At 36.6% G+C, this 25,681-nt stretch overlaps 3 protein-coding genes across 5 annotated transcripts in view; 1 reads left to right on the forward strand and 2 right to left on the reverse strand.

Moving 5' to 3' along the window:
• Nucleotides 1-10,905, reverse strand: part of LOC101746749 (nipped-B-like protein A) — a 21,805-nt gene extending 10,900 nt beyond the window's left edge. The window contains exons 1-14 of one of the 2 annotated variants that reach the window (XM_038013162.2): nt 10,770-10,905; nt 10,304-10,413; nt 7,743-7,911; nt 7,037-7,638; nt 6,734-6,942; nt 6,416-6,647; nt 5,385-5,546; nt 4,333-4,520; nt 4,002-4,239; nt 3,349-3,593; nt 2,218-2,457; nt 1,747-1,965; nt 869-1,051; nt 31-783 (exon numbers count right to left, since the gene is read on the reverse strand). In XM_038013162.2, coding sequence (XP_037869090.1) covers nt 31-783; nt 869-1,051; nt 1,747-1,965; nt 2,218-2,457; nt 3,349-3,593; nt 4,002-4,239; nt 4,333-4,520; nt 5,385-5,546; nt 6,416-6,647; nt 6,734-6,942; nt 7,037-7,638; nt 7,743-7,911; nt 10,304-10,370 — 3,507 coding nt within the window. In that variant the 5' untranslated portion in view covers nt 10,371-10,413; nt 10,770-10,905. Of the gene's footprint in view, nt 1-30; nt 784-868; nt 1,052-1,746; nt 1,966-2,217; nt 2,458-3,348; nt 3,594-4,001; nt 4,240-4,332; nt 4,521-5,384; nt 5,547-6,415; nt 6,648-6,733; nt 6,943-7,036; nt 7,639-7,742; nt 7,912-10,303 lie in introns of both variants that reach the window. The other variant, XM_062670581.1, reaches the window with a different exon arrangement.
• A 1,261-nt stretch (nt 10,906-12,166) lies between these two features.
• On the forward strand, nt 12,167-23,105 carry LOC101739118 (dehydrogenase/reductase SDR family protein 7-like). 2 transcript variants are annotated; one of them, XM_062670583.1, is made up of 7 exons: nt 12,167-12,378; nt 12,515-12,704; nt 14,087-15,722; nt 19,523-19,666; nt 20,962-21,181; nt 21,334-21,579; nt 22,840-23,105. In XM_062670583.1, the coding sequence occupies exons 3-7, from the start codon at nt 15,588-15,590 to the stop codon at nt 23,025-23,027; spliced, it is 933 nt and encodes a 310-aa protein (XP_062526567.1). In that variant the 5' UTR covers nt 12,167-12,378; nt 12,515-12,704; nt 14,087-15,587; the 3' UTR covers nt 23,028-23,105. The 2 variants fall into 2 exon arrangements, with proteins under 2 accessions (XP_062526567.1, XP_004924837.1); XM_004924780.4 differs by lacking the exon at nt 12,515-12,704 and having other exon boundaries at nt 12,202-12,378.
• On the reverse strand, nt 23,103-25,575 carry LOC101738970 (transmembrane protein 11 homolog, mitochondrial). Its single transcript, XM_004924779.5, has 3 exons — nt 25,374-25,575; nt 25,027-25,247; nt 23,103-23,699 (listed from the first exon to the last, which is right to left on the reverse strand). The coding sequence occupies exons 1-3, from the start codon at nt 25,394-25,396 to the stop codon at nt 23,419-23,421; spliced, it is 525 nt and encodes a 174-aa protein (XP_004924836.1). The 5' UTR covers nt 25,397-25,575; the 3' UTR covers nt 23,103-23,418.
• Between the last annotated feature and the right edge of the window lie 106 nt (nt 25,576-25,681).

A 25,681-nucleotide genomic window follows, 5' to 3' on the forward strand; every position in this document is an offset into this window, starting at 1 on the left:
TTCTGTAGTTTTATTAAATTAGAAACTTACCAATATTCTGTTTGAGAGCATAGAGTAATACTTGTCGATAAGATCGTGTCTGCTCAAGACGAATTTTCCAACGAGATCGACGGCAGCTTCCCGCACTGCCGTGGATTGGTCGAGGAACGATCGGTTCACTCCGATCTGCATATCGGGCCTCGCCAATACGGACGGATCTGCTTCGACTATCATCGCCAAGCATTTCATCGCCTTCGTTCGTATGGCGATCGTATTTTCGCACAGTATAACAAGAATTTTTCGCAAATACCGATCAAAACTTTGCGAGAAAGACCTTTTTGAAGCTAGATATTGCGAAATAAGTTCAGCTCCACTATAATCTATGTACGATTGCATCACCTGCACTTGGGTGCCACCCTGGTACCGGAATGGCCTAATTTTTTCTATAAAGAAATTCTTTCTTCGTTCTATTGTTTTGAATTTTTCTGCCGAATCGATAGCACTCGCGATATGCTTTCGATCCGATTTAGAGTCCTTCAGGCCTCCATCACTGTCTTCGTCAGCGTCGGATTCCTCCTCGCTAGAAAGTTCTCTATGACGCTTCTTAGATTTATTTTTAGGCTTTTTTGTCGGCGATGTATTCTTCGGCTGAACCACCATATCCCTGTACCACTGCGTGATATAAAAATGTCGAGCGCAATTCCAAGCTTGATCCTTCTGCCCGTTTATCGCGAGATAATCCAGCAGGACCCGCTGCAGGAATTCCGTTCTCTCTTCGTCCTCGTCGAGGCCGGACGTCACGTTCTAAGCGATCGGAATAGTTACATGTATGAGAATTGTGCCCATTGGCGATGAGCTAGAGATGTAATAGAGGATAGAAGGCGAATACCTGTCCGTGGGTGCCGTCCTTCTCTTCCTCGGCGCGGATGTCCCTCACGACAGCGTCCATGGCGGCGAGCTTGCCGCGCGAGTGCACGCTGTCCCTGCGCAGACGCGCCGCTACCAGCCCGAGGTACTCCAGCGACGCCACGCGAACGGACATCTCCATAGATTTGTCCGACATGTACTTCACCTGCCAAATAATGAGACTATTATGGGCTCCGTCCTTTAATTGTTTTTTCAGAGCCCACCCGCGCTATTTTAAAAATGCTCTTTATTTTACAGTGTGAGCTAAACCTTAAAATGCATATGCGCGTGACTTCATGTCTATCGGGGCCAGAGGCGACGCGCGGGGGACAGCTCGCCCCACATTCACCCGCCTTCCCGCGTTTGTCTGACGTCGAGTGTTGTCCTTGACGGTTGTGACGCGCGCTTATCGATATCAAAATTTACGCTAACGCTATTGCGTTATTTAGCCATGACTACTCCGCTTCCAACAAGTTCAGATAGAAAAAAACCTACTGAAAAAAGATACAAACTGATTCCGACTCTGATCTGTTGGTTGTCTTTTCATTTGATAGTGATTGAATTGGAATTAAAAAAATATTTTTCTCTATTAGAAATAACCAAGTAATTAATAACACATTTATTTTATTTCATAAATTGCAAAATTATCTTAAGTTACATTAAGCCAAATTGACAGCTGTTGACTAAATCGGTAGTTATTATCGACATTACCATAATTAACTAGGTTACAGCACTACCGCTTTCCTCAGGATGGAGATGAATTCGCGCGTCTACTGTACATAAATATTTGTTTTATATGGATTTTATTAATATTGTCAGTAGTGAACACAAATTCGATTTAATACAATAAAATTGACTTGCCAACATGGTTCCGAGTAAGCTGAGCAGTAGTTCCGTCGCGGGCCACTCGGGTTTGTTAACAGTCGTCAAGAGGTCGTGTACGAAATTTTCAAACAGCGGCCTGAAGTCCACCTCTTCGGAACGACTCCGACATTTGTTTAGGAATGACGTTAGGAATGTGCCACCTACGCTTATTGCCGCTTCGTACTTTGAGATGATGAGCAGGTCTTTATCTACAGGCTGAAAATAAAACAGATTAATTGGGTTGCAGCGTTTCATTACGCATTTTCGTGTTGCATATAAATAAACCAATAAAAAAATTGTTTTGAGATTTAATGAACTATCCTATAAATTTAATAAGTAAAGCTTTTCTATGTGGTTAGACTGATCATAATCATAGGCAAACAAGATTTAGAATTAAAAACAATAGGCCTATATTTGTTACAATATATATAGTCTTGCTATAGTGAATCATAAAATCTAGGAACTTACTTTTTTACTATCAGAAGACTCTGAATGTTCCTTGTCTTTCTCATTAGATTTACAAAGCGTCTCTGGCAGAGTGACGACACATTGTACAAGTTGTAAGACAAGCGCCGTGAGCATTTGAATATGTTGATCAGCATTTAGTTGAAAGGAACGCAAATTGTGTTTTGAACTGGGTATACGGGCTATCGATGCCAATATATCTTCCAGTAAGAGACGTCGATGTTGTTCATATTTTGTAAATATCTAGAAAAGTAAAATTAGTGATGTGAATATAAAATAAGTTTTACGTGGAAGAAACTATAAACTGTTAGAGTTTCGGTAGAGCAACTTGTGAGCTCGCAGGGGTAGTTATCACCATCTTGCTGCTGCTCCCTATGCTGCACAAACTAGTTGTCAGTCCGGACTCAATAGTGGATAGTATACCACACGTCTTAGATCCAAATTTTCAAGGTAGGTGATGGCATTCTTGTTGTGGTGACTCAAGATTATGGTAATCACTTAACCACGAGATAGGCCGTGAATATTAAAAATGTCAACTAATTTAACTGATATTGAATGACAAAATCTATTGACATAACATACTTTCAAAACTGCAAACAATAAATTATATCTAAAAAATGATAAAAATACACTTTTGTATCTAGCTGAACTAGCTTTTTTTTATATGGACACTTCGCTCTATAGCAATGTAAGAGATTTACTATGATTAAAAATATTCAAATACTTTAAAAACAAGAATTACGTGATCAGCATGGTGTTTAATTTAATGGTCAAAAGTATGGAATATTTAACGTCCAAAGTTATAAAAAGTTAATACAGAGGATGTTAATAAGAATAATAATTATTATGATGATTGCAATCAAGTGTTTTTATTTTTATTGCTTAGATGGGTGGACAAGCTCACAGCCCACCTGGTGTTAAGTGGTTACTGGAGCTCATAAACATCTATAACGTAAATACGCCACCCACCTTGAGACATAAGTTCTAAGGTCTCAGGTATAGTTACAACCACCCTTCAAACCGAAACGCATTACTGCATCACGGCAGAACTAAGCAGGGTGATGGACCTACCCGCGCGGACTCTCAAGCGGTCCTACCACCAGTAAGTGTGGGAGGTGTGTAATGTACACTGACCGTCGTGACGAGTTTCAACGCCGACAGCTGCAGCTCGCTGACGTTCTCTACGAAGAAGGGCGAGACGCCAACAGTGGAGGCGTGCAGCACCGTGGTGTCGGTGAGGTGGTGCGCCGCGAACAGTTCCGCGAGCAGCGTGACGCTCTCGTGCGCGTGCGTGTACAGCTCCTTGACGGCGCGCGTGGAGCCGCCGCAGCGACGCGTCGCGAGCCCCGCCCCGCCGCCGCGACGCTTGCGGCCGTCCACTGGAAATTTTCAACGGTACAATTATTATTCACAGCATTGATGCTTTTTCAACTTATAGTTTCGTATCTATTATTTATTTGTTATTGTTTCTAATTAACATTTGCACTGTTTAAGATCTTAGTCCAAACTGTTTTGTCTGTTATATTACGGATACATTCTCCAACAATAGTGTTGTCTTCCTAGCTATTCCAAATTGCAAAAACCAAAGAAAATACTAATTTATAAATCTCAAAAACAAAGTGAGAAATTTAAAAACAATTGAATTAACTGACAACATATTCACTTATGCGCTATTACTTGTGGTGTGAACGGTCTTAATATTCATTCAACAGTGAATGTGTTATAACAGTAAAAATTTGGTTTCAGGCCATATTAAATTATTTGTAAGGAAATCCATCATTATTTACCTTTCCTTTTAGATGTCGTCTGAATACTATATACAGGATCATATACACAGTAAATGGTATTGTTTAATTGGAATTTAATGAACATAATAATTCTATCTATAACGTCTTCTAAAAATATTCGTTTCGGCATGCTCGGGGATGTCATTATGTACAAAGACGTGAGACATGCATCTGACGCACACATCACTCTTTCTAAAGCTGATTCTATCCATATCTGCCGCATTTCTTCACTGTCTTCCTGTGAAGCAAACATTATTGGTAAGAATCATATAAAATGAAACTATAACAAAATGATTAATAAAATGTAAAGAAAATCTAGCAAATTACTTACAGGATCGCCCAACAATGACATTTTCTCTGACGCTCTTATATTTTTTTCTAATATATTCAATAGGCGAACTAATCTGTCTGAAGGTATTGCTTCCATAGCACCAAGGTTTTTCAATTTTGCTGCCTCCGAACACAGTTCCTGAAGTTGATACCGTGGCAGCAGTAATTCTTCTGGGATATCAGTACCCTCTTAAAATATTAAAATATTATTACATATCTCGAGTCAATTCTCTGAAAGAAACTAGGAATACAGTAGGGATGGTATGTTGTTGAATATAAAACGACGAAATGTAACTGGTTCCCAGCTCACTAAAAGTATGAAATAGGTGAAACAGATGAAAAGAAAAAGTGAACTTAAATTCAGCAAAAATTACGAAGTTTATGAATCAGTTGCGTAAAACGGCTGTCTGTTTACAATTTAAAAGTGAACTCGAAAAAATGATAAAAATTTTATGATTTCTGTATTCCAAATTTTTACTGTTGTAATTTTTTTGTTTTTTTGCTTAAATTGGTGGACGAGCTCACAGCCCACCTGGTGTTAAGTGGTTACTGGAGCCCATAGACATTTGCAACGTAAGCGCGCCACCCACCTTGAGATACAAGTTCTAAGGTCTCAGTAAAGTTACAACGGTTGCCCCACTCTTCAAACCGAAACGCATTACTGCTTCACGGCAGATATAGCCAGGCGGTGGTACCTAGCCGGGCGGACTCACAAGTGGTCCTACCACCAGTAATTACGCAAATTATAGTTTTGCGGGTTTGATTTTTATTACACGATGTTATTCCTTCACCGTGGAAGTCAATCGTGACAATTTGTTGAGTACGATTTCATTAGAAAAATTGGTACCCGCCTACGGGATTCGAACACCGTTGCATCCCTTCAACACGAATGCACCGGACGTCTTATCCTTTAGGCCACGACGACTACAAATAATTTCGAATATGTGGCGACTGAGATTATTGAAATTGTATTATTAATGCATTTTGTTAAGTGCACATGTGCTAATTAATGTGAGAGTAAAAGAGTATAATTACAGCAAAGAAATCACTTACCCATTTCTTCTGTTATAATTACATCATCATCAATGGTTTCAAATACCGATTCAATTAATTTATTGAATCGTTGATACGTGTTTGTTTCCATTAATTCATCTACTGACAACATTTCTAAAACAGGTACTAATCGTCTTTCGACTTTTCTTAGTTTGGGTCGCACTGGAAAAAAACACAAATTGTAATGGAAACATTTTTAGTCACGATAAGAATGTGAAACAGTATCAAATTCGTCTCTTTTTTTTCTTACATTACCTGTATAAATATGATAGTGTAAAGAGATTATTCTAATGGCGGCCACTCACATGCGGGCGAACATTTGTACATTGTACGAATGTTTGCGCGCATGTGAAGGGCCGTCAGACATTCATTCGCAAACTTAGCGGCTATGCAAATGGGTTCGGTATTCAATTTGCGAACCCGTTTGCGCTTCCTCCTACACTTGTTTACGAATTTTTCACGAATTTCTCCTCCTTTTTAATTCGTCAATAGAACATTGAAGAGAAAAGTTTTGAATTCTTTCCCAGACATCATTAATAGCCATGGGGTTTTTATGGGATTTCTTTTGATGAAGATACGCTACACAGTAGACGTCACGATCTATGAAAATAGGGAAACGTCCGTTGCCTTCGCAATCCTGGGCGCAACTGGTCACACGAATGTGTGGGAGACTACGCGAAGGATCGCGGTTCGCGCGCTTTGATGTTTGTTAAAAAACCGACACAGCTTGGAAAACCACGAATTCAGCGAAAACTTTGCATAATCATTTGCAAATGTCGTCCTACACTTGCGGGTTTGCTTATTCGTGCGAATGTGAGTGACCGGTATAAAGCTAAAATATGTATGGATATGTGATTCTAGATAACTCCCATATTTTGCAAAATACAACACGTAAAACTTTAATATAATGTGAATTTAACTGAATGTTTTAGTTAATATAGAAATAATTTCCGCTTATCATACTTTTTGACAAAGGTTATGTATGATACACACTGTATATTTTTGTAATTGCATTGTAAATAAAATATCACCTATAGCTGCCTCAGCTTCTTCTTTTTTACTAGCTTCTTCATGTTTCCTTTTAACAGCTTCCCAATTTTTTTCTCTAGCAATATCTATGGCTTCCCTTTCCTTGTCTACAGTGGGAGTGCAATTACTAGATTTTGGTTTAAGCGGCGCGTTTTCATCTGAATCCGATTCAAGAACACTATTTTTTCTGGATCGAGAATCATTAGAAAAGTCGTGTTTTTTCAGAATTCCATCCTGAAATGATTTAGCAAAATTATATGTTAATAAAAAAATTGCAGAACAACACATGTTTGTAATTATTATTGCTGTTGGATACTTACAGATAGACGGCCAAGTTTTACTACAGGATATCTGTTGTTTGCATTGGCGTTTTTGTTGTCTTGCTTATCAGTAGCAGTGTTTTGTGTTTGTTGTATGGGAGCATAAGGTGCACCCATTGACGGCTGAGGCACATGAGGTTCTTGTCGTAAGGGTGATGGCGCTACACTAGCTTGGGCTGGAGATTGGCCAGTCATAACGTTACCATCAGCTGTTGAAAACCAGATAGTCAAACGTCACGTTTTGTTCAAAATTATATTTAATGTGTACAGAAAGTATTGTTAAAAAATGTTATATTAGTTTACCTTGTTCAAAAGTTTTGTCTTGCATTTGCATGTGTAACCTTTGTTGTTCAGGTTGATTTGTTGGTGACATAGATAATGGATCTTTTTCATCACTAATATTAGTATCAAAATTTCTATTGTCTGAAACTATACTATTGTAGAATCCACCATTTTGAGGATTCGAACAAGTTGTGGACTGCGGACTCGGATATGTACTGGATGAATTTGCATTACTCCAAATCGGGGATATACTATTTTGTCCAGTGATATTAAGTTGGGAACCTGGTCTGGCCTGGGATGGAGGGGAACCCATGTTTACGTGAGGTGATGACTGACATGGTGGAGCCAACAACTGTTGACTGGGAATGGTCCCAGAGTGAATTGCTGTCCCTAATGTCGAAGGGCTTGAGGGAACTGCATTATGTTGTGTATAACTATATGATGGAGATGGAGATATCCCATTAAATTTTGATGTGTGTATACTATTGTTACTCCAATGATTTTGTTGCTGTTGATCAAATACATTGGGATTTATGCTTAAAATTGCCTTCAACAATTCAGGTGTAGATTGTTGTTGAGGTGCAGGACTAACTGCATTTGGAATGCTTTCATCCTTTAAATCTCTGAAAATTTCAACACAAAATTAAAATTAGAATTAAAATTAACATTTTCCCACATATATATATGAATCTAACAAATTTTAATATTGTTTCAAAATTGTTCTTACATATTCCGTACAGACGTTTGCATTAGTGACTCAAGAAGCTGCGAAACTAAATCTTTATCTCGTGTTGCCAATAATTTTGCTGCCTCTTCAGCCACCAGTGGGTGGAAAAGTTGCGACTTGTTATTTAATGTTGACGGTAAAGGTGTTGGAAGTGGTAACACTGGTAATACTGAAAAAACATTTAATATATACTCTGCATGTTTTGTTTAAGTTAATATATAAATATTTTATTTTTTATGAATTTGATTATTTTAAAAATAGTTTCAAAGTGTAGTGATTCAAATAATTATTTAAGCAGATAAAATCATCTATATTACTATAATTATATTAATAATATTAATATTATTAATAATAAATAGTAATATTTTCAAATACTTCTATCTGTTTCTGTTCTGTTCTGTATCTAATCTGTTTTATAAATATATATACCCACAACTGAAACAATACAACTATAATAACAATAAATTGGAAATAATAAACTTTTTTAAACATTTAATTTAAAATATATAATAATTGTGTCTTGAATGTAAACGATATGGAAAATACATAAAGTGCTAAGTAAAAAGATTTTTTAAGACAACAAGACTAAGGTCTGGATCTAACAATGATAACAATGAATACAAAATATGTCACATCACAGTGCTTTCATATAATAGACTAGCGGCCGGCCCGCTTCCGCTCCGCTCGGGTCTTTAACAAAAATTTCATCAATATTTGACATTGTTTTATTTTATTAAATAAAAGAACACTTATTGCGGCATAAATATAATAGTTAGACATGCGGTCTCAACACTTTTTATAAATAATAATGTGTTCTACAAACTCGTAGTACATTATATTATTCTATCATCAAGTTTTCTCAGGGCATGCAATGTAAAGAATATTTTGGGTAATTTTGTACACCTTGGTTTACATTATTGGAGTTTTAGTAAGGATCCCTAATTTAAAAAAAAGAGATTATAGCCTATGTCACTCGGGAATAGTGTAGGTTCCAAACAGTGAAAGAATTTTTCAAATCGGTTCAGTAGTTTTGGAGCCTATTCAATACAAACAAACAAACAAATCTTTCCTCTTTATAATTATATATAAATATATAAATATATAATATATATAATATTGGTATAGAAGTATAAATGGCTATTACTGAAGTATGGTAATTATAAGTTTTGCTTTTTATTTTTATAAAACTTATAAACGGGATTGGCAGTGATTGACATGGCTTTGCTGCTTCAATAAGAAGATAATTAATACTGGAATACAAGGAGATTCACTTGTATGTGGGTATAAATACTGAAATGCAGCTTATTGGCAATTAGAGTTTATTACCTGAACATAGTCAAAGAAAGACAAACAAGTGGAAATCTGCGGAGTAAATCTATGTATTACATAGATTTTTTTAAATATTTGTAATTATCAAGATCTTGGTTTTAAGCGGTTATCAGAGAACATAATGTAAATGCCTCCAACCACTTCAAGATTGGTTTGGATTGGTTGGAACCACTTTAAAGTGTGTCTCAATTGTATAATAAATATGCAAATTATTTTATGCAATTTTGGCATTTTGATTTTTGTATGTGAAGTTACTTTTTCATCACAGAAGTCAGTTACGAACATGAGTTAAATAAGTATTTTATTATAAAACTACCAACCAAACACCAGCATCATAACTTCACTAACTATGAGTGCCTATGGTATCTTATGCTTTAGGCCACAATAATCTGTTAGATTTTATAAGCTTAGTTGAACCTCGTTTGACACACTTTTTGCATTAAAGAAAGATAAACTAATGTTGCAGTGAAAGTATTAAAAATACAAAATTATAACCCAACTCCAAAATCAATGAAATCTCGATTTAGAGAGATTTTAATTTTACATTTAATTTTCTCGTACATAATTTCTAGATAACATTGTTATTACTCACTCAGGTATTGTGATAGATTCAGAATGAAATGATAGAATTAGAATCAGAATTATTCATTTAATTTCAAAGCAGCACATTCTAAACACAATGGAGTTGGTATGGAGGAGTATAGAGCAATAATTAAGACTTAAACAAGACTATGAAAGCACATGAAAGTTTTGGTTGACTGACACCAATATTACTTGACTCAAATAACTTTGTTGAAAAATAAACTGCTCTTTCATAATATCCATATGAACCAATTCATAATTCACTTCATACTATGGGTATTATCACTTTCAAGTATTAATACAAGTTGTGACAGTAACTTTAAAGTTTGTTGAATTATGTCTGGTGAAAGAGAAGAATTAAGTAACAGTTAATTAATAACTGACATTTGATATTTAATGCTAAACATTATTTAATTTAACTGATGTATTGTGCATAATTACGAAAAATGTTTTTGATAAATTGATAACATTATAAAATTACAATTTTATAACTACATGGATATTTGATGGCAAATTTAACTTATGTTTATGCTTGAATTTTAATTAAACTACCCAAGGGCTCATGATCTATATCATCATGATTATCTTGTATTTATAATATAATTATGCTAACATGTAAATTCTGTATTTACTTAAAATAAAGTACTTACAATCTGTCAGACTAGCTACTCCTGCTAGTGTTGTAATGGGGACACTGGGAATATCCCTCTCATTCATTTTGATCCAACAATTTTATTTCCTCAGGTTTAATAATACTTTCCTAGAAGTTAAAAAGAAAGTCTGTGGTTCTGAACGACAAATCACACCGTACAAAATTGTTTGCGTAGTCGCCGATTCCATTATCATTTTACTTTCCACTCACGTAACACTTGGCACATAACAGGTTGCTGTTTATCATTTGGAACCTCATCATAGTAATTGATTTTCACTAATAATTAACCAGTAACAAATCCTAAGATTGTTGTGAAAATGGGGCAGCCGTCAATTTGATGCTTTGTTGTGAGTTGTGCATCAAAACGAAGGTCAGCGCATCTAAACGACACTCCCATTAGATACGAAAAACTTTCGATACTTTGTATGTAAAAGATTCCGTGTTGATATACATGAAATACTCACAGAAACATTGCTAACTATTTGTATTTTACATAGCCAGAAAAAATTAAACATAATCTCAACATTTAGCTCAAGAAATTGCAGATTGGTGTTGCCATAAACTGTAAATTTTTTCCAGATGACGCTAGCTGTGAGGTGCATAGATTATGTTTTAGAAAATTAGACGCTACCTACATCATTTTGTAGGAACCTACTGTTAGCCTAGTCGTTTAATAGTTTTTAATATATTTTTATTAGTTAATATACTTTTATTAGCTTAATATGTATCAATTTCTCTATGTAGTGGAAATTTTCAACGTAAAATTAATTAATAACGATGTAGTAATTGTATCCCTTTAGCGTAATTTCCTGACCAATACGACCTGAATAACAAAATCATCATCATCTTCTCCTTCGACTGTAGGGTCAGCCTTAATCTATTTAGTATGTATCTTCTCTTCGGATTCAGGTAATAATTATTTTAAATATACTAGTATGTCTTTTTAGTTGAAGTATATTTACATTTACGTATACACATTTATTAAGTTGGTACGAGACTTGCCGAGCGGTTTCACCGGCGCTCAGTACATAATTCAGAAAGAATTAACCAAGTATTTTTTTTCCTGGATAAAGCCTTACACGATTCTCTCTGTTTTATAAAACTACCAATCGATTAGTAGACCGGCTGCTATATTAAACACAGACCGCAAACTGTCCTATTTATTAAAGCAGATACACGCTACGTTGGCCGATTAATATCTTTTGTTTTAAGGAGCATTTAACTACATAGCTTACCAAGGTTATGAACTACGACATTCGATTCACATACTTTCCGGTGAAAACATAATGTTATACCAAATATCATATCTAAGATAGATAACTCAATCTGTGCGTGTTAGCAAGGACGCCACCTTGGTTCCTAGACATGGAGGTACTTTGTTAATTACCAGTAGGAAGTCAACCTCCATACTTAAACTTGATTTGTAACCTTCAATACCTAACCGTTTTAAGAGCGTGGTTCCTTCCTTCCCAATTATTATTTTTGATAATTATTTCAGGACTTATCAAGTTATTTAATTTATACTACTTTTAAAAATTAAAAGATTGAATTGAAATAATCGTATTCTAGAATACTTCGAGGCTTCAACTGATTTTCTGTTCAATCCGTTCTCTTTCGTTTTGTGGTATCCGTCTTGGTAAAATAATTGAAAAAGGAAGGGGGAAATAGAGTAAAATCGATGGACGTGGCCTCTCGGGAGAAGTGAACTGTTCATAAATTCCTAGCTATGATTTGTATAAAATTAAAAGGACTATATGTATGGAGCTACGCTTCTTTTGCTTTTCCAATTAGACAACCCAAAAAGTGAAATATGTCTATGATACACAGTCTATGGCTCATAATTTACAAAAAAAAGTAACTTTTTGGCGGGAACGCCCACTCCGTAGTATGCGCGGTAATACCAACGCCATTCACCAAATGACCCCCTTCAGCTAGCCCATAATGTTGGTCTTGAAGTGCAAATATCTAGGCGTCATCATCACAGAGAGATGACATCCTATCCCCACATAAATGCGGTGCGCGCCTGAGCCGCGTTTCTACTCTGACGACTCTGTACGATGATTTGCAAGTGAAGTAAGTAGTCCATTAGAAATAAGGTAACTACGAAATTAGCATACGTTCTGGTCATGAATTATGCAAGTGTAGTGTTCGCTCCTATGGCCTGTACTCGCATAAACACACTACAAGTCATTCAATACCGTTGTTGCAGAATAGCCCTCAAAGCACCGTGGTGCGTGAGGAACGTAGATCTTCACTACGACCTAGAATTAGATTCAATGCGTAAGTGTCTAAACATAACGTCACAACGCTTCTTCGAAAAAGCAGTGCCACACGATCACGCTCTTAACGTGGCCGCCGGCAACTACAAACGTGACAAACACGATCTAGATGACTAAGCGGTAAGCAGTCGTCGTAGCCAAAAACCGTAATTGTTTTTATTGCCTTTGTAGACCGACGACCATACAGCCCACCTGATGGTAAATGATTACTGTCGCTCATGGACGTCAACAATGCCAGGGGCACAACCAAGTCGCTGCCATTGAGTTGTCTTTTTTCCCTACATATTCGCCGGTAGCCTAAGGGACTATACCAGCTACGCCCGGACGGGTAGGTGAGCTCACCGGCTCAACCTGAGAGAATTAGTTAAAACTAGCCCTAGTAAGAGCAGTGTTTCGCAGAGTCTACCACCGGATCGGAATCGCGACCCACACAGAAGATCCGGCGAGAAACTCAGTGGGCAGTGTCTATGAGTTAGTTCCGAGCTTTTCGTCGAACTCTTCGAGCCTTATCGAACTTTTCGTCATAATTGATGAGTTTCGACGAGGACGGTGACCGGTGCTTGAGCGGCCTAAAAGTACCGAGAGTGAATCCGAGGGATCCGACAAGGCATGTTTCGGGTGACGGCGGCTTTGCGTTGCCCCGTCGCGGTCGGATAATATGTCTGCAAGGCTCGTTTGAAGAAGGAATGTCGTTTTGGATCGGTGCTTTTAGGCATTCCAAGCACCGGTCACCGTTCGGATGTCCGTTCGTAGATTGCGATGAAGGGTACATCATGAAAATTAAATCACAGATACAGTCCACTGACTTCCTCGGCGGAACTTCTTAGTGGATAGACATTCCAATCCAGTGTATTTGGTAGATACAGTGAAGCACTGCTCTTGTTAGGGCTAGTGTTCGTAAAGTCTTTGAGCTGAGCCCCGTAAGCACACCTACACGTTCAGTGAAGCTACCATATCTTGAGGTTACTACCATTAAGTAGGCAAAAAAAAAGACGGGATCGCGAGGAACGACGTTGTGTGGATCGTTTTAGCTAATTTAGTGTTTCTTAAGGATAAAATGTGTAATAATTGTACTTTATTAATTAGTTAGCATCTCTGAAGGTGCACAAATATGGGAAAATGAAACAATACCGCTAGACGTAACTTCTCGAGTCTCTTTTAAAAAGTCCACTAGAAAAGTATTGATAATAAACTACCATTTTATTGAGATTTTATTTCATCTCAACTCATCTCTTTTCATTTAGTTTCATCGCAATTCATTAAAGTCAAAGTCGTTAAATTAATCAACATGATCTAATTTCACTCCACATTATTTTTCATATTTTAAAAGATTAAAAGAAAAATAAGACTTGGCTCAAAAGTTTCGTAACCAGGCAAAAAACCTTTTTAAAAACACCTTAGTTCCTATCTTTATTTACCAAAGAGGGACATAAAAAGCAGGGAACATAATTGAAATATTGTGTGTATACCTAATTTATGATTTTATTTATTTGCATTTGCAGGGACTTTTTGGCGGGAACGCGAGTTTTTTTTTTCTACCTAAGTTGATAGCCTTAAGAGGCTATATCAGCGTCGCCTTAACTAGTAGGTGAGCTCACGGGGCTCAAACCTGATGACGTTGCTAACACGAACCCTAGCAAGAGGCATGCTTCGCAGAATCTACCACCGGATCGGAAACACGACCCACTGAGAAGATCCGGCGGGAAACTCAGTGGGCTGTGTCTGTGGTTTAATTTACTCGCCGAGCCCTTTGTCGTAATGCCGGCAACTGACATGCGCGCAAATATTCGTACATTGTACGAATGTTTGCGCGCATGTGAAGGGCCGTCAAACATTCATTCGCAAACCTAGCGGCTGTGCAAATGGGTTCGCATACTCAATTTGCGAACCCGTTTGCGCTTCCTCCTACACTGGTTTACGAATGTCTCACGAATTTCTCCTCCTTTTTAATTCGTCAATAGAACATTGAAAAGAAAAAGAGTTTTGAATTCTTTCCCAGACATCATTAACAGCCATGCTGTTTTTATGGTATTTCTTTTGATGAAGATACGCTACACAGTAGACGTCACGAACTATGAAAATGGCGATACGTCCGTTACCTTCGCAATCGTCGGCGCAACCGGGCAAGCGAATGTGTAGGAGACTACGCGAAGGTTCGAGGTTCGCGCGCTTTGATGTCTGTTAAAAAACCGATATAGCTTGGAAAACCACGAATGCAGCGAAAACTTTGCATAATCATTCGCAAATGTCGTCCTACACTTGCGGGTTTGCGTATTCGAGCGCATGTGAGTGACCGGTGTAAGCGACGGGTTTGACGAAAACGATGAATCGCGAGGAGTGAAGTTGTGTGATTTGTTTTATTTTGTCTATTTAGTATTTCTGCAGGTTTAAATGTGTAATATCGGTGGTTTATTAACTGTTTAATATCTGTGAAAGTGCACAAATGTGAGAAAATGAAACAAAGCCGCTGGACGTAGCTTCTCAGGATCCTCTAAAAAGTCCACTGAAAAATTCTTAATAAGCGATCACCATTTTACTGAGATGATATTTCATACTATATCATCTCATTTCATTTAAATTCATCCCAGATGATTAATGTCTCAAATCAATCGTCTTCATTTCATTTCATTTCACTCCATATTATCATTTTTCATAAAAATATATCATATCATCTCATCTCATTTCAGTTCATTTCATGCCATGCCATGCCATGTTTCATATTAATCAACTTAATTTCATTTCATAATATCATTTTTCATAAAAAAATAATATAAAAGATTAGGCTGTATGGTGTGATACCTTTGCCTTTCCATTTGGAAAAATAAAAATACGTTACGTAGATAATCTGTGGAATGGTCGATGACCCTTGTCTTTAGGTTTAAAATATTGTGTATTGTTTGGACCCTTGCCTATCTACAATTTAATTTAAAAAATACCTAAATTTTATTATCACTGCATATACAAAAATAATATAATAAATATAACGTTTTCTCCATTTATAAAATGAATAGCTTGATGAAGTTACAGCAAAAAAATTGGTACACTTACATTGGTGTACCTTTTGTGGTTGGAGTAACAATGTACGGGGTAATTAATCATCTTCTTCAAAAGAAAAGGAGATCAACGTTACGAGGAAAGGTAAACATATCAGTCAATTTAAATATTACGTTTTAAATTAGATATTAATATAAAATTCGCATAACTAGCGATACATTACCTTTTGAGGCCCCTGTCTCATGTGAAGGCAGGTTCGAGTCTGGTCGTGAACACAATATAATACTACTTACTATAACACTGTGATCAGTTTTTTCTTAATGCATCTGGTTGTTTCAGCTTAGACTATCAAAGCTAATAAACAGTTGACTTCGCCTTATAGTAGAAACCCTTGCTCTTTAAACATTCTAGTCTTGACATAAGTTACATCTAACTTTTACCTAGTGGTTTATGGAAAAGTATAAATGGTAAAATATTTAATACCGTAACCAAAATATCATGATAGGCGACCCCGAAACACCGTGAAGCAAACCCGATATGAAACAGATTATTCTATAAAGCTTTTAAAGTTATTATCTTTAAATCTCTTAACAATAAAATTTACTGAAATAACATCATAAAATGTTATTTCAATAAAACTCAAATATTACTGTCCTATTTCAAAATACAGTAAGGGATTTCTATTACCAAAAATATATGATTGCATAATCTTGTTAACCCATTGAACTACTAAATCCCAATACCAGGGGTGGCTAACTTGATCAGAACCAAGATCTACTGTTTACTGATGAAGTAAACAGTAGATCTTGGTTCTGGAGAGTATTAAACGGTAGGCAGCGGCTTGGCTCTGCCCTTGGCATTGCTGAAGTCCATGGGCGACGGTAACCACTCACCATCAGGTGGGCCGTATGCTCGTCTGCCTACAAGGGCAATGCGATCTAGTAATTATCATTTCTTGAAATTTAATGAAACAATATATTTCAGTATACAAATGAGTAGTATACTTTTATTTTGTTAGTAAAAATACATAAAACATGCTACACACATAAAACTGAAATTTAATCTTAGTAACAACTTCTTGCATTGCGTTCTTCTTAGATTGTGCAGTCTGTTCTATGTATTTATATTTTTGGCCTTGCCATGATCAACTGGACTAAACTGGACAAATAGTCGTGATCAACTGGTTGGCCACTCCTGGAGTATACAATATAAAAATAGGTAGTAATATTCGAAGTTCGCAAATAAACAAAGGTGTTCATCTGTGCCTAGTAAGTGCACTAGTCAAAAAATAACCAAGTAATCTAAAAGATATTATCCAAACAGTCAATGTGGCATACTATCTTTTTGAAAATAAGGAAGAACATGAAGTAACTACATGTAACATAACAAAAACAAATATAATACAATATACAATATAAACAATATTCTTAAAATTCAAAAACTAGGAAGCCAAATTTAATAAATTAATTTACTTTTATAACAATACAATTTGACATAACATGTAAAGGTATACGAAATTAATTATGAACTGTCAAATTATTATATATTTTACAGTATGTATAGAAATATAATCCCTATACTATAAAACTGTGTTATATGAGGAATTGAAATCATGTAACATGAAAATGTGTTGAAGGGTACCTGCCACGTTATTAAGGGAGATTACTGTATAAATTTAATGCAAATGTATTTTAAGCTGAAATATATATTCTCTGTTTAATGAACATTTTATATTTTATCTCTCTCTCAAAGTTGTTATTACAAATATTACAAATGTAATTTTTTTATTGCTGAGATGTTTGGACGAGCTCACAGCCCACCTGGTGTTAAGTGGTTACTGGAGCCCATAGACATCTACAACGTAAATGCGCCACCCACCTTGAGATATAAGTTCTAGGGGTCTCAGTATAGTTACAACGGCTGCCCCACCCTTCAAACCGAAACGCATTACTGCTTCACGGCAGAAATAGGCAGGGTGGTGATACCTATCCGCGCGGACTCACAAGAGTACCACCAGTAAATTCTCTTCCCAGCCTTTATTCCACTTGGTGGTGGGGTCGGCTTTCCTGACTTTATTCCTTCACTTCGCTTTGTCTTCGACATCCTCGTCAGCAACATTGCATTCCCTTTTGTCCTTCAGCATTACATCCTTCCACCTTGTCTTGGGTCTACCTCTAGTTCTCCGACCGTGGAGGTCGAGCAGTAGTGCCTTTCCCATGTAGTCAGGTGGCTTCCTTTTTACGTGACCATACCATCTCAGCTTACGCTCCTGCATCTTGTCGGCGATGTCCTGTACACCGAGGTTTCCACGCACGTACTCGTTGCGGATTTTATCTAGCTTAGTCACGCCGCACATGCACCTCAGCATCTTAGTTTCAGCAACTTGAATGGTATGCACGTTCCTTTTGGTTGCCGCCCATGTTTCACTGCCATACATAAGAACAGGCCTTATTATGGTCTTAGAGATCATACCCTTGAGTTTAACGGGCATCCTCCTATCGCGGTTGACACCACTTACTTCTTGCCATTTTAGCCACGCTGCGGCTATTCGGTGTTGAATGTTGCATTTTATGTTCCCAGATCTGTGCATCATACTTCTCAGATACTTATATTGATCGCACATGCTTACAAGTTGACCGTAAATGGAAATTGGACTGTTGTCACCTGGATCTGGGTCATTAAAAGACATGTAATGTGTCTTCGCAACACTCAATACTAGGCCACCGGCCTGTAACTGCTGTTTGCACAACAGGAGTGGCTCTCGTAGCTCTGTGCGGCTCTCGGTGCAGATAGCATCGTCGTCTGCATAGATGAAAGTTCACGAGGCTGAGGACTGCGTCACCTCAGTGAGTGAGTCTAAAACCATGCCAAACAGGAATGGACTCAGTACTGAACCTTGATGCAGACCTTCCGCAACTACTATTGGTTTTGTCTGACCGACTACTGTTCGTACCATTGACCCCGCATCCCTGTATATGTCAACTATGACGTTAACATAATGTTCGGGTACATACTTCTTGCGAAGTCTCCACCAGATCGTATCTCTTGGTACACGGTCAAATGCCTTTTCCATGTCCAAGAATGCGATACGCATAAGCCGAAGTTTTGCACGAAACTCCTCAGCGATCGTATTTAGAGCAAACATAGGATCGGTGGTAGATAACATTTTATATTTTATAGTATACTAGCTTTTGCCCGCGACTTCGTCCGCGTGGAATAGTTGCTTTGGCATAACGCTAAATTTTACCCGCGACTTCATTTACAGCACTTAGGATTGGAACTTCATTACTGAACCGGTAGATGGCGTTGAAGAAGCTAGATTTTGAGATTTTTGACAAACAATTTTTTTATTTTTCGTAAAAAAAAATTTTTTTTTCTTAATAAAAAGTATCCTATGTTACTTCTAATACCTTCAAGAATATGTGTACAAAGTTTCATGATGATCGATTGAGTAGTTATCGCGTGAAAGCGTAACAAACAAACTTACATTCACATTTATATATTAGTAGGGATTAAAATAAAAGGGATTTTATTACAGTTAATGTGTGAACAAAATAACAAGTGTTACATTGGTATATGTTCACAAGTTTTATGAAGAAGGAACTGTTTATTTTAAGAAATAGTTTAGTATTTCTAAACAATTTTTGGTAGTTATAACTTTAGTCGCCCTTAAGCATTAACACCTGAAGGTTGTGATATTAATATTGTTGGTATTTGGAACATATTGACTACTGCTCAGAATGAAATAAGCAAGATGGCGGTACTTACTCATGCGAACTTACAGCCCTCGTTACAACCAGTAAAATCGTGGTACCTAACAGTTCAGGCTAGCAATAAGCGTATCAACAATATACGGGGGATTATTGGGGGGGGTAGAGATGGATTCTTTTCTAGGCAGACAATAAACAGCCAATTCAATTAACTACCTGGGCGATTTTTTGTAGGTGGTCTTAATTACTGGTGCAAGCTCTGGTATTGGGGAGGCACTGGCTCATGTATTTTATGGACAGGGCTGTAAAATTATCCTTGCTTCTCGGCGGAAAAGAGAACTCGAAAGAGTTAAACAGGATCTGATATCCAGGAAAGTTGTAAGTTATATTTTTTTTTCTACATATTTTTACTGGCATTTTTTTTTCCTACTTATGCTAATTGCCTTGAGAGGCTATTTCAGCTTCACCCTAACGTGTGTAGGTGAGCTCACGAGGCTCAAATCGGAGTGTTGCTAACACTGGCCCTAGCAAGAGCAGTGCTTTGCAGAATCTACCACCGGATCGGAAACGCGACCCACTGAGAAGATCCGGCGAGAAACTTAGTGGGCTGCGTCTATGGGTTAATTCGCTCGCCGAGCCCTTCGTCGAAAGCGACGGGTTCGACGAGGACGGTGACCGGTGTTTGTGGTGCCTAAAAACACCGTTAATGGATCAGGAGTATCTGTAATGACGTGCTTTGAGCGACGTCGACTGTTTACCAGGCCTACAGGATCGGGTATGTAGTTTCCAGCGGCCACGACAAGAGGGTTCTCATGAAGTGCCGCCTTCTCAAAGTGGCGCCGCAATGATGCCGACTGTAGATACTTATGACAGAGTCGAGCTCCAGGTCATCGTGGAGATCCACGTTCCTTAGGAACCATGGTGCTCCGACGGCTATCCTGCAGAATCGGGATTGTATAACCTGAAGGGGCTTCAAGTTGGTGTGGGCCGCGTGAGCGAACACTACGCTTGCATACGTCATGATTACTGGCATAGTTACATACACAACTCATGGTAATCATAATATGAATGCTGCTGCACAATTTGCGAAAAGTGGTCGGAGTTTTATAGCGTTCAAATAACGTCTGTTTTTCTTTCAAACTGGTATGCATTGTTACTTCACGGCAGAAATAGGCAGGATAGTAATATATTTTTCTTCAGTTTCACAACATGCCAGTGATTACACTGAGTTTAATTGTATTACACATTTAGCTTTATTTTGTAGTTCCAACAGTCTTAAATATGGAATAATTGGCAATGAATTGAAATTGGCTGGATGTTGGTATATCTACCCTTGCGGTCTTTAGACAAAAGGTTATTAATTTTGCGGGTACATATATGTAATTTTTATAACACAAGTTTTTATTGGCATTAAAGGCAGACGAGAACCCGGCCCACCTAATGGTAAGTAGTCGTCGTCATTTATGGACATTAATAATCTCTGGGTCACAGGGAAGCCGCTGCTGCAGTTGAGGATTGTATTAGTTCCTCCATGTTTAACTCAAATATTGAATTTAATAACAATTGAAAGTTTAGTTGGGATATATACTTTTATTAATTAAGAGAGTAGCTTATGAGTGTATGTAACATTTGTCAATGTATTTGATTTCAATTTCTTATTTATACAATTTTAGGCCATCCAAACTCTTGAACCAGTTGTTTTGGAGTTAAATTTAGCGGACATAGATAATATGTATTTGTTTGTGGAGAAAGTGTACGGGATATGTGGTCACGTTGACATTTTAGTCAATAATGGCGGTGTCACTCATAGAGGATCTATTTTAAACACTAAAACTGATGTTGATCAGAAAATTATGTTTATCAATTACTTCGGGTCAGTAGCATTGACAAAGGGTATGTATTCATTTGATAAGACGTGCAATTTTAATGTGTTTACTATTACGAATCTATTTATTTCTAACCAATTTAAGCTTAATAGGTAAAGGATTTTAAGACTAGATATTTATGTTTTTTTTTGTTAAAATATCTTGACAAATTAATTTCAGCTGTACTACCGAAAATGATAGAAAGAAAATCTGGGCATGTCGTATTTAATAGTTCTGTGCAAGGACTAATTTCCATACCTAATCGTTCAGCTTATGCTGCATCCAAGCATGCTCTACAAGCTTTTGGTGACTGTCTTCGTGCTGAGATGGATCAGTACGGTATTAATGTTACTGTTGTTAGCCCAGGGTATATAAAAACAGCTATATCAATGAACGCTTTCACCGGATCTGGTGACACTCATGGTGGTAAGTATAAGTCATTCATAAACTGTTATACAAGCATTGAGAATGTTTTGCAAAAGAAGATCCTTTACCAGCAATTTATAAAAGTATAAAATATATAAAGTATCAAAATAGGTACCTACTTTGTCGGTTTGATCTGGCGTTAATTATCTTCTTCGAAGGTTCAAATATTTTAGTTACGGCCACGGACGATGAAATTGTTATTCTTCGGCATTATCGAATCGCGAAAACATTAGTTACATTTTTAAAATTAAAACTTTGTTGAACCTTGCCTACAACTTATACTTAGTCTGGCCATAAATACTGTTACAATTAAAATAAAAATAAATTCTATTGCAAATAACATTTATTACTTTTACAGTGTGTTAGTTTAATACATAAATATAAAACTTCCAGTTTGACCACCTTTTTCGTACGAACACTACGTGGACGGCTAGATCTTTTTCTGTCACAAACAGAGGTCTCATTGCACCTATTAATAGCCCGGTACACAAACATTTTACTAATACCAAGTGTATGGAGAGTTTTAAAAATTGCATTTGGCTCCATACCTACTTTGTGTAATGCAATCACATCGATTCGGTTCTCTTTATCACCCCACTCCATTTTAATATCGCAAAATATTGTACAATGTATTGGCGCCAAAATGAGAAAACTCAATGAGCAATCATATAAAAATGACAGATTCCAAATTCAAATGCAATATTTTGTTTATTTTTAATTGTAACAGTATTTATGGCCAGACTAAGTATAATACCTATATCTTTGCATAAGAGCTTTATGCTTTATACATATAACCTAACCTTTAATCTACATGAAATAACACAATATTTTCAAATATTTGGTCACATTGCTAGTGACCTTTTTAATTTGTAACTTAAAGCAGGTTAAATAAAGTAAACATAATAATTTGTTTTTAAAAGTTTTACAATGTCTTCTATAACGACTGTCCCGCTCCGCTCCGCTAACACGTGGACCAGTGCGAGTACACAATACACCCTACTAGCTCCAGAAAATGTCGTTTAGTGATTGGATTATGCTCTTAGATTAGGTACTTATGAAAACGTTGCTGCCTATTCTTCCGTAAATTACTTAGAATCGCCTTTTAAGACATCCACGAGAAGCGGTGGGGTGGTGCCATTCTAGACAGATACTACACAGCCTAAACACACTGTCGCACCCACTGTTACATATTACACAAGTCACACTTAATCAGGTTTTCTGGTTTCATAAATTTTAATGAGATATCGTCTTTATTTTCAGTTATGGATGCCACCACAGCGAAAGGTTTCACACCGGAATATACAGCGAACAAAATATTAGACGCGGTTGTTAATAAAAAAAATGAACTAATACTAAGCCAGTTTCTACCTAGATTTGCCATATTTTTGAGACACACATTTCCATCATTGTATTTTACGATTATGGCAAAAAGAGCGAACGAAACCTGAACCTTATGCCACATGAATACAGTTTTGCCTTTTGATTTAAAATATTATTGTACTTTTATTAAATGAAAAATAAAATTATCTATTTTTTTTATTGTTTGAAAACATTCATACAATATTATTATAAGGTCACGGTCTATAAAATGTAACAGATTTATTTATTACTAACAGCTATCACATTTTTAAACTACAAGCTTAGAATAAAACATTTTTGTACATATCTAATTCTACTATATAACATAATATACAATTTTTACAATCTGCTATCTATATAGTAAAGAATTTGACTTTAGATAACCAATAACATGAGCACTATAATATAATATTCACTAACTTAAATACTTAGAAATGTGCTAGTTTTGTATTATTTAGCATAATACATTCAACACTAAATTCATTTAAAAGTATTGTATAACCTCCATAAGCATATTCCAACAGCCGCTATTGATATAGCATTATGAAATATAATTTTTCGCTTATTATCTGTATGTACTAGCACAACAGGCGAAGCAGAAGTTAGATCACTCAACATTGGCAGTGTCGCTATATGCCTTCGATTTTTCTCCTCTTGATATTTACAGCATGGGTCCCACTGCCACGATAGTGTGTAACAACCAGAGCATAGAATCGATACAATACCAAAGGGTGTGCAGGCTAAAGAATTCCACATCAGACCTGTAATTTAAAAATGTCTAGACAAATTTTGATCAATTTTGAATTCGTTGTGGTTTGCGATAAGACACCTGGTGTATTCTTATAGAGCTGTGCTGGTGTTAAAACCACTCGTGCAATTTTCTGATGACGTGCATACTGAACTGTTCATGAATGACTTTCACAGTGAAGGAATAAAATTGTGTAATAGGCAAAAAATATAATTTGTGAAATAACTGGTGGTACAAGACACCCTTTTGTGAGCCTGCATGGGTAGGTACAACCACTCTGCCTATTTCTGCCGTGAAGTAGTAATGCGAGTGGGGCAGACATTGTACTGAAAAAATGAGACTTAGAACTCATGTTTCCAACAAAGAGCATGTCAGCATTTATGTTGTTGATACTTATGGGGTCCAATGACGACTTAACACCAGCTGAGCTGTAAGCTCATCCACCTACGTTATAGTAACAACGAGAAAATTATGTGACTGCATTTCTTCGCTGAATAGTCATGCATTTAATAAATTAGTGTACTTAAATTTATATAATTAATAGTATATTATTTTACTGTATTCTTTTATTCAGTATTTAAGCTGTCTACAGAACTTTAGGAACATGTCCAAAATAAATATTCAGCACTTGAAAACAGTTAATTACTTATAGTAATAAATGTTTGTGTACTAATATAGATTAGTGGAATTCTTACTACTTTGTCAAGAAGCTTGCAAGTGAGCAGTCAGCCTCATATTTCATATAGAGCACAGTATTAAATTGTGATTTCTACAAGAGGTCGCAAGGATACTATTTGCCTAATAGCTTTTGCTGAAGTTTGCCTGTCCTCGCATGTCAAAAAGCAGAGAAAGAAAATTGGAAAGTTTTAAGCAGGTTATCACAATGTGATGTCCTTGTTGTAGTACCCTAAGGTACCCTGCTGGTACATAGGTCCCTCAAAAGTTGTCTCCATTTTTTCACAAAATGTAATAGTGATGATCTCATAGATTTCAATCAGAAAACCATAGCTTAATTATGCAAAGAAAAAATTAGACAATTGAAATTGAGAAGATTCTAAATGTGCAATAAAAAATCAGGCTGTCATAGCCTTGCCTGGAGGTATGTAGGGAGGGAGAAAATTGTTCGAAGAGGATTTTATGTCAACTAATCATTTTGATTGGGGCAAATGTGTAGATTAAACTAAAGTAAATATTGAATTAATAAAAATTATGTACTATCTACTAGAAACATAAAGGTCATATGAATAGTTTGGTTAGGATAGTATAACCATCTTTCAAGGAGAGTTATCCAATGTATAATAGAATTACGGCGTATAATAGCGTGTTAAAATTAAAATTACCTGATGCAATGCCGCAAAGGCCACTGTAAACAGAGACCTTATGCAAGAGGTTTCCTACATATATCCAACGAGCTGTCTCTTCTCCTAGTGGCTCTGGTTCTATAACAATAACGCTCACACCAGCCTCAAGTGCTCTTTCCAATTCCATTTCAAATTTAAGGTGAGCATTTTCGCTATCATAAACTTCTCTTATGATCGCAACACTGGAAGGCTTTAAATTGCTGAAAATTTTGAAAATTATATAAGTTTTGAGTACTTTTTTATTGACAGTAATAATTATTTTATTAAAAATGCAGATTTTTCATAAGAATTTGAACAAAAATATCATCTTTTCAATATTTACAAACCTGTCAGTTTCATCACCCGCCATCTTATCTATAGACAAGAAACAAAAAATGACTTCATCTGTGGTATGCTGTTGTCTATAACAAGTTAGATTTTTTCGTACCTAATCGTTTGTAGCTTAAGGGACTATATCAATTAAGCGCCAATCGGAGAGAATTGCTAACATTGAAAACGCGCGAACCACTGAGAAGATCCGGCCGGCGAGAAACTCGTTTGGTGGTGTCTATGGGCGTTAGATTAACCTGCCCCAGTGATACCTGATAGGCCTTTAGGCCACCAGTAATCCTTCCATACTAAAGAATATGTTTGA

The sequence above is a fragment of the Bombyx mori genome, chromosome 10, assembly GCF_030269925.1.
Source record: "Bombyx mori chromosome 10, ASM3026992v2".
In the NCBI taxonomy this organism is placed as follows: domain Eukaryota; kingdom Metazoa; phylum Arthropoda; class Insecta; order Lepidoptera; family Bombycidae; genus Bombyx; species Bombyx mori.